The 13,810-nt window shown below is 43.0% G+C and overlaps 1 protein-coding gene across 7 annotated transcripts in view; it reads left to right on the top strand.

Annotated features, from left to right (window-relative positions):
• The window catches only part of nbeab (neurobeachin b), a 213,911-nt gene that overhangs the window by 103,634 nt on the left and 96,467 nt on the right, over positions 1-13,810 (top strand). For 4 of the 7 annotated variants that reach the window (XM_085795994.1, XM_085795991.1, XM_085795993.1 and 1 more), the window contains exons 18-29: positions 287-395; positions 498-579; positions 687-810; positions 1,613-1,805; positions 1,977-2,975; positions 3,876-4,093; positions 4,346-4,499; positions 5,588-5,768; positions 6,970-7,088; positions 7,386-7,493; positions 7,865-8,033; positions 9,791-10,229. In XM_085795994.1, coding sequence (XP_085652120.1) covers positions 287-395; positions 498-579; positions 687-810; positions 1,613-1,805; positions 1,977-2,975; positions 3,876-4,093; positions 4,346-4,499; positions 5,588-5,768; positions 6,970-7,088; positions 7,386-7,493; positions 7,865-8,033; positions 9,791-10,229 — 2,895 coding nt within the window. The remainder of the gene's footprint in view (positions 1-286; positions 396-497; positions 580-686; positions 811-1,612; positions 1,806-1,976; positions 2,976-3,875; positions 4,094-4,345; positions 4,500-5,587; positions 5,769-6,969; positions 7,089-7,385; positions 7,494-7,864; positions 8,034-9,790; positions 10,230-13,810) is intronic. The other 3 variants (XM_085795996.1, XM_085795995.1, XM_085795997.1) reach the window with 1 other exon arrangement.

Below are 13,810 nucleotides of genomic sequence, written 5' to 3'. Positions count from 1 at the left end.
TATTTTGTCACTGTTGAACCTCTTCACCTGTGGTATGCCTCTGTTGTATTTGGAGCCCATCCCAGTGACAGGCTAACTTCGTTATCCTGCAAACCCTCCAACGAAATTCCCCCAATTTATGACAGCATGCAGTTCCTGACACTTGTCTCCAGAGCTCGGCTCCCTGCGGGTGAGAATAGGGAAACAAGCTGACGGCACTCACTGATCCTTTCAGTGGCTTAGGGAGTTCTAAACAAGCCACTTTACCATTATGTCTCAGTGTGTGTTTGTGTGTGTTTATCCACAGGAGGAAGGTGGAGATCATGCACACACACAGCCTCTTTACTCTCCTGGGAGAGAGGCTCATACTGCACACCAACACTGTGACGGTGACGACCTACAACACTCTGTATGAGGTACCAACACTCTTCTCCACTCGAATGTCCCAACGTTACTGAAGCACTGGTCTCTGTGTACAGACTGTGTGACTGCTGTCTTCTCCCTGCTTCTGTCACCAGATCCTGACAGAGCAGGTGTGCACACAGGTAGTTCACAAACCTCACCCTGAGCCTGACTCCACTGTCAAGATTCAGAACCCGAGTAAGTTTGCTATGTGTCACACTGAGTTTTATTCCTTCTAAAGTATTTTGTTCTCCAGTAAAATTGACAATGTGTATGTATTTATGTTTGTCTGTGTGTCACATCAGTGATTCTAAAGGTGGTGGCGACCTTACTGAAGAGCTCTGCCCCCAGCACCGAGCTGATGGAGGTTCGGCGGCTCTTCCTTTCAGACATGATCAAACTGTTCAGCAACAGCCGAGAGAACAGACGGTGAGCAGAACTTAAACCACCCTGTCCTCGCCCACTCTCTCAATTATCTTGCTGATTAAGGTATCAAAGCAAGAAGAAAACAAGGCACTGTGTTGTCCTCTTCTTTGTACCATGTTTAATAGGCTCATATTGAAGGTAAATCATCCTTAAACATGCACATGTTCTTCAGCAGATGTTTCTCTGACAGTTGCTCATTCCCACTCCCAACTCTCTTTTTCACTCTCCTCATGATACACACACAAAACCCCAATTACAAGTTATATTGCAATCAAATTATAGGTCTGAGGAAAACCACTGACCTAAATCAACAACATAATTAGCATAAAAGCAATAGTCAGGGAGTTCTTTGTGAAGTCTAACTGTTAAATTGAAAGAAAAAAACTAAACTAAACACTTAACTTAAATGTTTTGGCTGTTTATTTTATTTTGTAACTTACCGCTGCCAAATAAACAAAGAAATAAATATATGAGCGGCCAAATGTTCAAAACAATCTGTTGTCCTGGGACTTGCAGATTCCAGATAGCACTGTATGCTCCTTTGACACCAGGAACGATGTTGAGGGTTAGGGTTAAGGAGTAGAAAGAATAATTGGCTGGCTTAGATCATTTTCGTTTTTGAATGAAAAACTCAAAGTAGAATGTCGCTGAAAATTATTCCTTCTGCCTCCAACATCAATTATAAATGTAAAACTTGCAGAAGATAAGAGGGTCACAGTTTCCCTAAACTGTTCATTTCAACTGTTCTTTGCCGTAGATGCTTTAGATTTGATCTGCTAATTGTACCGTGATGTGTGCATTACAGGTGTCTGCTTCAGTGCTCTGTATGGCAGGACTGGATGTTTTCTCTTGGCTACATCAATCCCAAAAACTCTGATGAGCAGAAGATCACTGAGATGGTGTACAACATTTTTCGTATTCTGCTCTACCATGCTATCAAATATGAGTGGGGAGGATGGCGTGTGTGGGTGGATACACTCTCTATAGCCCACTCCAAGGTGAGTCGGCACAACAAAGAAGAAACACTGACCTCTGCTGTTGAAGGAGACCTTTTTTTTAAAAAGAAATCTATTCTATATTATCTTACCTGTCAATCTTTTTCTGTGCTGATCTTTCCAGCTGTTGGGACACATGGCTAACATCTCCTATAACATGGCGATTTATTGCAGGTGACATATGAGGCGCATAAAGAGTACTTGGCTAAGATGTATGAAGAGTACCAGCGACAGGAGGAGGAGAATATCAAGAAAGGGAAGAAAGGATTGGTCAGTACCATCTCTGGTCTCTCTGCTCAGGCCTCTGGCATTCAGGGTGCCATTAGGGAAATGGATGATAACTCCCAGACACCTGAGAGTGAGACGGACTATGAGAGTGCTGACTCACGCAACTTGCTGGCTGAGGGAAAGGGGCCTGAAGAGGCTCTGGGTGTGACAGAAGGAACAGTAGACGGGGTCAGGGTCGAAGTTCATGACCTTCTGGTGGACATCAAGGCTGAAAAGGTGGAGGCTACTGAGGTCAAACTGGATGATCTGGACTTAACTTCCGAAACTCTGGGAGTGTCTGAGAATGGAAACCTTGTGGAGGTGGATTCCCTGTTGGATAACGTTTACTGTGCTGCGGTGGAAAAACTTAGTAATGCCAACAGTGTGTTGTTGCCAAAGGGCAGCATGGATGATCAAAACACAGCCCCCCTAATCACACTAGACGATGACAAGGACAGCATCCCTAGCAGCAACAACTTCCTGTTTGGCAAGGTGACAGGCAGCATGGAGGACAAGCTCCTGCCTGACCTCGGTCCGGCCGAGCCCCTGGTCCTGCCCATCCCTGAGCCTCCAGTGCACACCAGTGCCAGTGATGACCTGAGCCTTCTAGCTCACATGACCGGCAGCTCTGAGCTCAGCTCCTTACCTAGTATCCTGGAGAAGGATGAGTTTGAACTACAGGCAGCTTTGGATGGCACCAGCTCTGTGGCCGCTACTGAGTCTGAGGCCTCCTTCAAAAGCCCCGAGGTCACAGAGGGCACGGCTGCAGCTGTTTCTGAAGGGGACGCCTCGGCCAGTAAGACCAGCAGTGCGGCGGATGCAACAAGCAGCATTTCTGACACGGAGAGATCAGATGATGGCAAAGACAAGGAACTGAAGAAGATTCAAACAACAGCCACCACACAGGTTTGTCATGTAGTTCATTCATGTAAATTATCGAGTTGACAGTCTTCCAGTTTTCAGATTCATGAAATAAAGGGTCACTAACTTTACCACAGGCATAACAAACTGTTTGTCAGAGGAAAATATAACATTGGGGGGAAAAAAAAAGTGTAACGTAGCAGTGCCAGGGTCAACTGGCGGAAAGTTACGAGGGAGACCATTTGCCATTGTCAGGATACATTGGCTGTTCATGAAGAGTTCTATCTCATCAGATCCGTAGGGATCATTTGCTTCCCCAACTCTGCTTGTAATGGGGACACAATGGCCTGGTGCACATCAGGCAGCATCCCTCTGAGACCCAGGAAACTGGGTTGCCGGAATAGTTGGCTGAGCCAACAGAAGGGCAGAAATAGACAAAGCATTATTCTGCAACAATCGCCTGGGAGCTGTTCATTGCTCCCCTTCTGTGGTGTGAGCTCTGCTCTTTCTCAGAGGTCAGGCTCTCTTGCCTAGACTGGGTCACTGGTGGAGGGCCAGTGGGAGGTAGGATTTATTTTTAAACCTAGCTGTACTGTTGCATAATTGCTCATGTTCAATTCATTGCCGCTGCTTTTTAAACAGGCTTTTTTTGCAGCACCTTGCTGACTCATTCATCTTGTGTTTAGAGGTTGCATTGAGCTTGTTGTATTTTCCTCTTTACCCTCAGGCAGGTGAGGTTATTCCAGGATTCTCTTTAATCTGGCAATTCATCTTTCACAGTGAATATTATGACAGTAGAATTATATCTTATTAAATATGCTCCATTGATCTTGACAGGAACTGGATCAGTTGCTCGTCTGTGTGTACACAGTATCTCATGACCTACAGTGATTGTGTATGCGATGGTGATTAATTCATTGTAGTGATTAGTTGGTCTCCCATCAGAGTCTGCACGGCCGTCTCGCCACTCAAATGGAGCGGGACATACATGTGGACCTGGGCTTCAGGGGGACGCCCATGACAGAAGAACAGCGACGCCAGTTCAGCCCCGGCCCACGCACCACCATGTTCCGCATCCCAGAGTTCAAATGGTCAGCCATGCACCAGAGACTGCTCACTGACCTGCTGTTTGCACTGGAGAGTGACGTCCATGTCTGGAGGAGGTGTGTGAAGTGGTTTATGTGAGAGAGAGGGAGGTTGAGCACTGTGCTTGTAGTGATATTCAGGTTGCCCTTCTGAATCAGAGCTATCATCACAACATTGTGTTTCTGTTTTTGACATATTGAATCTGGCTTTTTATATACAGCCTATAAATGCCTTGTGTTTACTCCACAGTAAATTGACCAATGATTTATATAATGGGAAAAATGCTTGGAGCCATAATGATGTTTTTTTTTCTCCACCTTCCCTTACAGCCACTCCACCAAATCTGTCATGGACTTTGTTAATAGCAATGAAAACATCATCTTTGTCCACAACACCATCCATCTCATCTCACAAATGGTAGACAACATCATTATCGCTTGTGGAGGGATTTTACCCCTTCTCTCAGCAGCCACCTCTCCCTCTGTAAGTGAACCTTCCTATCTTCTTTGAAGGGGTATAATGCCATCTAGTGGTCACTTATTATAAGTGCTTGGTCTATGGTTGTCTATAGTTCACAACGCTACAGTATGTATCTGTGGAAAATGGCTTATTCATATTTGTTGATTGCGTCTACCTATATTCACTCCTAGTTTCACCCTGCTAAAGTTAATGCTGAAGCTATTGGTCTGATACAAGTGTTTATGTCTTTAATTTTGTATGTAACTAACTGCCCTGTGTGTTGTTCATCTTTATTCTTATCGATCTACTGTAATAATTACGTTGAATTTGCTGTCTTGAATTGAAATTGATTTCTTTTGTTTATTTTGTCTCTGCATGGCTAGAGTGCCAAGGTAGGTCTTTATGCTATTTTCATTTCTCTTCTTTAATTTATTTCTCTCTTTTAATTAGTTTTTCATTAAATTAATCTTCAAATGTGTTACCATGTTTACAAATGGCATTGTTCTGTAATACACTGTTGCCCATAAAGTCGGTATAATTTTGTTTTCAGACAGATTCCTCTTTTTATTCCAATTATAAAGGTTAATTGTGGTTTAATTTTCACAGTGATATGTTTGGAAGAGATTGATCAATAAAGTTTTGAGAATATATATTGTGTATCTATCGAGAATTAATCACATTGTAAAAATCATTTTATGAGCAGAGGTAAAAAAAATATTTTATTTCAATTTTATTGGCAGCAGTGTATATTGTATGGATAAGGATAAGAGAGCTAACGAAAGAATGGCTGGTTTGAACAAGGCTCCTAAGCATGTTTGGTGGAGACAAGCAGCTGAATTCTGATGTAACTCTCAACCAATTTCTACAGTTTTGAATTATATGTCTGTTTCCTCTGAGAAGAGACCCCACTCACCCTCACATTATAATAGTCCTGTCCTTTTCCTGACCTGCCAGGCTGCCACTGAGTTTCTTTCTCCTAAATTCAGCAGCACATACCACTGTGTTTATATGTGTGGCATGGCGCTCTTTTTATATTTATATTATGTATTTTTTTACTTCACGGCTCTTACTCACATTCACAGAATGGTGTTCTCTTTCTTTACTTGTGTAAGACTGAGTTGGACAACATCGAGGCAACGCAGGGCATGTCCTCGGAGACAGCCATCACATTCCTGTCCCGTCTCATGGTTATGGTCGACGTGCTAGTGTTCTCAAGCTCCCTCAACTTCAGTGAGATTGAGGCTGAGAAGAACATGTCCTCTGGCGGCCTGATGCGTCAGTGCCTCAGACTTGGTAAGAGCATGAGGTGTATTTGCTGCTGTCATTGTGTCAATCAGTGGGGTAGCTGCACCAATTACAGTATCTTAACATGGTGTTTTGGGAGGGAAAATGCATCTTTTGCCCTGAACAATGGGAAATTGATGAGCTAAAATATGCCATGACTGTATTCTCTTCACACACTCTAATAATTCCTCTAATCCCCGAAAAGCCTCTGTTTGTTCAGCAAAGCTAATTAATTTAGGAGCCCTTTGCTAATTGTGTGCTGAATTGGAGAATGCACAGTATTTTGCAGTAGTTTCCATCAGTAAAAAAAATGACACAATCATCATTTTGGAATTCATAATAGGCAGAGGGAATAATTTGCAGTGCAATCAGGTACTCTTTGCAAACAGTAGCCTTTTGTGTCTGTCATTGGTGTGTCTCATAGGACTCCATGATGTCCTTGCGTATTTCTCTGTCTGTATACAGTACATAATACAGATAAGAACTGCATTTGAATGTAGAGTAGATGGCTACTGAACACTGATTCAATTTAGCAAACGTATATTTTACCGAAATAAGTGTGAAATTAAAATTTTAGTTTCTGTAGTTTCATTTGATACATAACAGTCGTAGAAACTGTGTGTTTGCGTCTCTTCTTCTCTCTGTGCTTGAGTGTATCTGTCTCTATATCTGTTTGTGCCTGTGTGTCTCTGTGAGTGTGAGAGCCTGTACTTGCTGGATTGTTGACTCCCAAGTTCTGCTCCGGGGATAGGGGTGGGGGGTGGGGGGTGGGTGGGAAATAGCCTTTAGACTTCACAGTTTCCTTGTTGCAAACATACAATTTCTCGTCACTGGCTTGAGTGTGAAATCAGTCTGGCTGCTGATTTCATTCCCAGTGTCGGCCCCAGTGGCCTGGAACAAATAGTCATCATAGGCAACTGATTAGTTTTAAAGTGGTCATGCATATTATCAACAGTTAATTTCCATTTAACTCTGTAAAGACAGCCTATTTGTACGCTTTGTGTATGTGTATCTGTGTGTGTTTTCTTTAGTCTTCAATTAACCTTCTTCTTCAATGAATGGAAGTCAGTGCAACTCTCACAAAGGATAGTGGTGTAAACTTGTGTGTGTGTGTGTGTGTGTGTGTGTGTGTGTGTGTGTGTGTGTGTGTGCGTGCGTGCGTGCGCGTGCGTGCGTGCGTGTGTTTGTTTGCGCGCGTACGTGTGTGCAGTGTGTTGTGTGGCTGTTAGGAACTGTCTGGAGTGCAGGCAGAGACACAGAAATAAGTCTTCCATTCCCAACAACAACAAGACTCAGGAAATTCTGCTCAATGCTGTGACTTCCAGCAAGGTATGATGGGATGCCACAATTTTTTTTTTTTTGTGCTCCTAGTTCAAAATATCATCTATAACTCTTGCCCTATGACACAAAATCATGTTCATATCCTAAGTGTAATTTGCCTCTATGACACTCAGTAATACTAAATCTGTCTGTTCTAGCCTTGATTAGATTTTTTTGTCAATTACATATTTGTCCATTTTCATATCTCTGAAATTATGCAAAAAGAAAAGTAATATCAAAAACTTGATTAACTGAGGCCTGGCTGAACAGAGTAGCATGTCATATTGTGTTATCTCTCTGCTTTAGACAGCCATAGAGCTTGTCCCTAGTAACCTGTCTCCCATCAAGGACCCTGATCGGCTTCTGCAGGATGTGGACATCAATCGTCTGCGCGCTGTGGTGTTTCGTGATGTGGTGAGTGTGGATCTGTGTATTTACAAGGTGTTTATGTGTGGGACATTCACATGTTTGCCACAAAGACTTGGCTGCAGAGAAGCTGGAAGTAGTTTTCATTTTGGCAGACAAACAGGTTTGCAATGTAACACCCTTAAATCAACAGTTGAAACACTAAAGGGGCTCCCGTCGATGGAGCTGCTGTGTGTTGAATACAGTACGAGCCTGTTACATTTGAATAAATGTATAGAATTCCAAAGGAAGTACTGAAATGTGTTCTGTGCTCAATGTAAGCCACAGAAGAATTACATGCAGCAGCAGATTATGTACTGTAGTTATACGAAGATCACCTGAATATTGTGGCTAAACCATATTGTGATTCTTCTCCACAGGATGACAGTAAGCAGGCCCAGTTCCTGGCTTTAGCTGTGGTGTACTTCATCTCTGTCCTCATGGTCTCAAAGTACCGCGACATCTTGGAGCCCCAACGTGAGACTGCCAGGATCAGCGGCCAGTCAGGCCGCAGCGCTCGCCAGGAGATCAACTCACCGACCAGCACAGGTGTTGACAGCTGTGCTCTACCTTTCCTCCATCCATTCCTCCTTAGGTGTCCTTGGTCCTTTCTGCCGGCGCGAGCCGAGAGCTCATTCAGTAAAATAGCGGGGGTACCCATTCTGCACACCACTGGCTCATCTATGATTTATTCATGAGCTCTGTTAATTGCACTGCACAAAATTAAACGTGAAGAAAACAGAGACTGGATCCGGAGATGGTGGTTACCAACTTGAATAGGCATCACCGTTCTCTCTGAAATGAAAGGTAGTATGTGCCTCAAGTCATAAATCATACATTAAGTCACATGAAAGGGAAATCAGTGGCTGCCTACAAAGGTTTAACACAATGTCTGCTGCACTGCCAACTTGCTTTTATGAGATGCCTGAGCGAGCATACTTCATCAACTTCCATTCACACAGAAGGTGAAGTGGATAAAAGAAACAAGAGAAAGGCAGGGGAGGTGGTAGGAAATATGAAACATGCAATTTGAAAAGGTGGGAAAACACAGAAAAGGAAGAAAGAGGAGATGAGCAATAGGAAGTGCGGAGCTGGGAAGGCAGCAGCAGCACGCTGGCTAACTACAGTGGGTTTTTGGGGCAGTGGAGCCAGGCTTGCTATTTTCAGCCCCATCTGTCAGTGCCCATTAGGCAAGCAATCCACCAGAGGAGAATGGGATCATAGAGGTTGCTGGGAGGAGAGAGGCACACTGCCGCCTTCATAAATTTCACCAGAAAATAGGGGAATTTTCCAGACGGCATGTGGCAGACGATTGTCTGATGGACCAGGAAGCCAGACGACTCTTGCTGGCTAAATCAGGCCCTGCTGACCTCGTTAGGGGGCATGTGATGAATATTAATGAGGCCAGCCTCGCATCTAGGTAACCACTGGGTCTGAAAGTAGAAAGACACCTGTGCAGTCTGATGGCAGAATTGACAATCATTTTACTGGGTGAAGTTGATCACTGTAATCTCAATGGGTTTTCACTGAATGAAGGGACAGCGTGTTGTAGACTCCTTGGTTCATACTCAGCATCATACAAAAGTACAGTCCAGTTTATTATGTACAAGAATAATAGAGCAGCTGAGACTCCTCAGTCTCTGTTTCAGTAAAATGTGTGTTCCATGGCTTTAGGCAGGAGAAAGCTGAAGAAAGGGATTCATGTTTTATTAGCATAGAAGAGGAATAAGAGAGAGATAATCTCACCAGAGGATCAGAGCTTCTGGAGAGAGATCTAAGCGGCTGTGCTGGCACATGGCTCTTTCTACAGTATACACGCTAAATTTACTCTTCGCCTGCGAATATATAGCATTTGAATGCAGTTTAAGACGATGGGAAAAGCCTCAGTTTAAATCTTGATTTCTTATTTCTTTGGATATACATTATATTCAAAGCATATAATGAAAAATGTCTGTGATATGCTGTTCACTATGAAAGAGGGAGTGACAGAAAGCTGTTATTTTTTATTTTTCATATCATTAATAACCACTGGACTTGTGTATCCAAGACCAAACATCATATGGTTTTGTTTCACATTATTGTTAATTTGATAACTTTAGGTTGAAGAACTTCTTATAAAACAAAATATAAGAGTTTGAGAACTTTGCTTTTGACATTTTATTTTGTTGTTTTGATCAATTACACATAATAATGAAAAAAAGTGGAAAATTATGATACATATTTGAATTTAAAAGACATTATCTTGACAGACACAAATATTTGAACTGCTAACTATATTGACTATACCTATTGTCTGTGTTCTACAGAAACACCTCTAGCGTTTGACTGCAGTAAGGATCATCTTGTGCCATCAGAAGACCTGCACATGGAGAGCTCTCTTCCTCACACAGACTCTGGAATCGGAGAGGAGCACGTAGCCAGCATCCTTAATGGGTCTGACCTCCACCACAGCGCTGGAGGGCTGTTTGCCATGAGTGAGCAGATAGCTACGCTTTCCTCAGAGGTGAAGAAGTCTCAGGAGAGTCTGTCTGACCCACCCAGTGTGGAGGTGCTGAAACAGACATCCTCCATCAGCAGCATTAGCCATCCTAACAAGGGCATCAGCGTCAAGGAGATTTTGAAGAGTCTGGTGGCAGCTCCAGTGGAGGGAATGGAGGCTGGGCTGGAGCCTGTGTGCTACCCAGACCCTTCTGCCAAAGGCCAGGCCCACGCCATGCTGCCCATGCAGTTTCACTCCTTTGACAGGTGAGGTTGTGTCATTGTTGTAAAAAAAAAAAACATTACCAAATGTTTTGCACGTTTTAGCCCCATTTCCTACAAATCATAGACTTTTCAGCACACTCGCAACTCTTGCTGCTTTTGCTGCCTGTATTTTTCCTACAATTCCAATCAATCCATTGATTTCATTAGAAAAAGTAGTTACAGTTACCCTAACACCAATATGGCCTTTTAACTGAACTCAAATTATGCATTTTTCTTAATAATGGAAAGTAAACAAAACAAGATTATATGCACCATAAAAGTTGTAAGTGTGGGTGCATGCACATTTGTTAATATGTGTGTGTGTGCACGCACAAAGTGAAACACTCGCAGAATGGTAATGCTAATCCTCTGGGTTTATTTTAGAGATCCAGTGCACTGCTAATGGTTTTTAAGTAGCTTGTGACACATTATTCATTTTAGGCCTCTTGTATTGTACTCATCCCCCACGGCAAAGAATTCCTGTGTTTGAAAAGGTCTCTGAAGCACTGTGGTACCCCTGCAGTTTATTTACATTCCTGGATTAGATAAAACCACACAGTAATCTGTCTGGATTTGGGAGTTTACAAACCTGCTCCTGCAGGGACTTCAAAGCTTCCGGACCCTGTGATCCCTTTCCCTTATGATTGATAAAGTTTTGAAAATCATAATTTTCTGAGAGTAATTCGAGTTGGTTTCGCGCAGACAAAAACTCTTCCTGTTCTCTGGACACCGCCGATTTGGCTGAGTTTTCATGTGTGTCTGTGCAGTTGCTGCCAGGCTCCAGAGAGAAGGCAGAGGACACAGCGAGTCAGGAGGAACAATGGGGCCTCCCTTCTATTTAATGCATGCATGCCGCTGAGCCGGGCTGAGGTGAGCCTGATGAATAGGGGAGAAGATGGAGGAGTACGTGGAGAGAGGACAGCTGAGAGGGTGGGGGTCTCCAGGGCGTTGATGACAGATTAAACAGAAGCAGCCTCACGCCACACCACGGCCGGCCCTGTCACCCTCACCGCTCACACCGGTAATGGGAACTGGCAGCCTGAAATGAGTCGCCACGGCAAAGTGTATTATTTTTGAAATGCTTTCACACAAACCCTCCTGACCACATATACAACTTTGTCTCATGCTTTTCATGTCACTCCTCCCTCCAGCCTCTATTTGCTGTGTCTAATTGTTTGCCACCTGCCAGCGAAATGAGCTGCCAGCCATGGACAGGCCTTTCATTTGTCTGTCAGGGCAGCAATAGATTGGGAGTGACAACATCAAAAAAGTAAAAGGAGGGAAAAATGGCTTAAAGTGGAGTGCACAGGGGCAGTCATGGCCCTTTTTTTTTAACCAAAGACTTTCACAGAGGAGGGGTTTAAATTGCTCAACATCCAGATTTCCGTTAGAGCAGGAGTACAGTACAGAAACACTTTGGTGATCCTTAACTTCCTCTCTCTCCCCCTCGCCTTCCAAAAAAGCATCCAAATGAGCTCTGTGAGATGTTGTTTTCCCCTCTACATTTGATGTTTCCCACGATGGAGAGAGATGGTAATTGCTTTTAATTGAATTTGCGAGTGAAATGTAAGTGTGTTTCCTCTGTTTCTATCCTTATAGTCCTGAATTAAAGCACTATTAGATTAGATTCCATCTGTGGGATTCACAAAGGAAGCATTTCTTTGGTTATACTTTACACCGCATTCATCTTCCACAGCTGCACACACCGCATTAATATTCATTCCAAGATTAATCCTTGCTTTATTCTCTCTAACTCAATTAAGACAATCCTATTAATAAAATATGCACTAGATAATCTATACATGATTCATGAGCACTCAGTTTATGAATTATTCATTTAAAGAGATTCATGTTTTATCAACATCCTGTAGGTCCTGTAGAACATCCCAGCCCTGCCAGAGACTGGGGCAGGGATACAGAGGGATAGCGAGATGAAAACCACACCCAGGTCCTACGATCAGTACACACGAGTGACGTTCTGAAAGCTGTCATGAGAGTTCACAGAAGAGCACATTACAGAGATCTACTAAATAAATGATACTTGTCATCAGTGTTAATCAGAGCGCAGATGTATCTCTGGAGATATTAATATTTCAGGAAGCTTTCAGGGGTTTCTCTGACTCTCTCTTACACTCCCCTGTGTGATTGAGTTGATTTTGATCTGCTAAATTTCAAAACTTTTATTTAACTACTACTATATATGTTTTTTTTATGGCGTTACAAACAACAACAGTGTGTCTCAATGTGTCATATAAATACGTTTTTGCATGTTTCATCCATAGAGAGAAATCACAGAGAAAGAATGATCTGTTACATAAGACCTCATGTGCTTTGATCAGTTTTGAGAAATCAGCGTTACAGTAGGAAGGGATGCCAGATAAATCACCCCAAAACCGGATATACACCTCAGCTTAGTTCCTTTTTCTTTCCATGTTTTCAAGCCTGTTTGGCTTCATCTATCAGATGGATTGTGGATATAAAATAGCAACATAAAACAGTAAAAGTCTGTGTTGTTTTGTTGAGGGAGGATTTCTGGGGATTTACTTCAGATGACAGCAGGCTTAGCTCGTGACAGAGCAAAGGCCTGGCCTGTGTCACCCTGAGTAACTGCAGGGGATTGGACGAGACATTATCTGGCAGCCGCACAAACCCAAAGGCCAACTGCAGACCTGATAAGGACAAGCTTTCCTTCTCTTTCCTGTCAGAGAGCTCTTGCAGGGCCAAGTTCACTGCATCATCTTTAACCCCTGGCCAATCAGATTGCATGTGAACAGAGGTCTGGTGGGTTAGTGGCGTGTCTGTGCTTTCCTGCGCGGCTACACAAGGTCACAAGTGTAACTTTCATCTCAAGCCACCACAAGCTTTTCTTTACATGTTTCATTCATGAGCTCAGGCCCTTTCCTTCTTAGCTCCATGTGATGTTTTGTACTGTAGCTTCTATAAATAAAAGGGGAAACACAGTTATGTTTAGGTTAACTTAATGTTTGTAGGCTTTCATGGGTCATTCTGACTCTTCACTCATTTTCCTGACATATCTTTTATAACTACTTTTCAAAACGTCTGCTTCTAGAAAAAAAAAAGTGCTGTATCCAAGAACCTGATATTAAAACCTGCTCAATGTAAGCCATAAAAAATATGTCTACTCTCTACATGCGCCTTCTAACCTAATCGGATGCTGTTCCGTGTATCTGCACAGAGCAAATAGCAAAAATTTAGTTCATGAATCTCATTGTGAATGAGCTGCAGTTTTGTCAGTTCAGACTCAGGCGATAGCTGTGCAGATGTGGAAGCAACAACTGCCTGGTTGCTCCCAGAGGCTCTCTCATTAGTGGGAGGAAGTTTTCAGCTTTTCTGAATAGAGCAGAGGGCAGCAGAGAGCCAAGAACAGATTTAAGGGAAAGTGTGGTATAGCTTCTGACTGGCTGCCCTCTCGCCCTCACGTTTATTTATTTTAGCTTTGTATATGTGTGTGGGTGTGTACATGTACTGTATGCTACACTGAAAGGTAAAGTCAGAGGTCAGGATGTTTACTTTTTTAAATGTCGTGGCTGATGTCTAATGCTCGCACGGCCTAAGAACAGTTA

Source organism: Trachurus japonicus, chromosome 13 (assembly GCF_045865225.1).
Source record: "Trachurus japonicus isolate A0001 chromosome 13, Traja_1.0".
Classification (NCBI taxonomy): Eukaryota; Metazoa; Chordata; class Actinopteri; order Carangiformes; family Carangidae; genus Trachurus; species Trachurus japonicus.
This window is presented reverse-complemented; position numbering and strand designations above follow the sequence as displayed.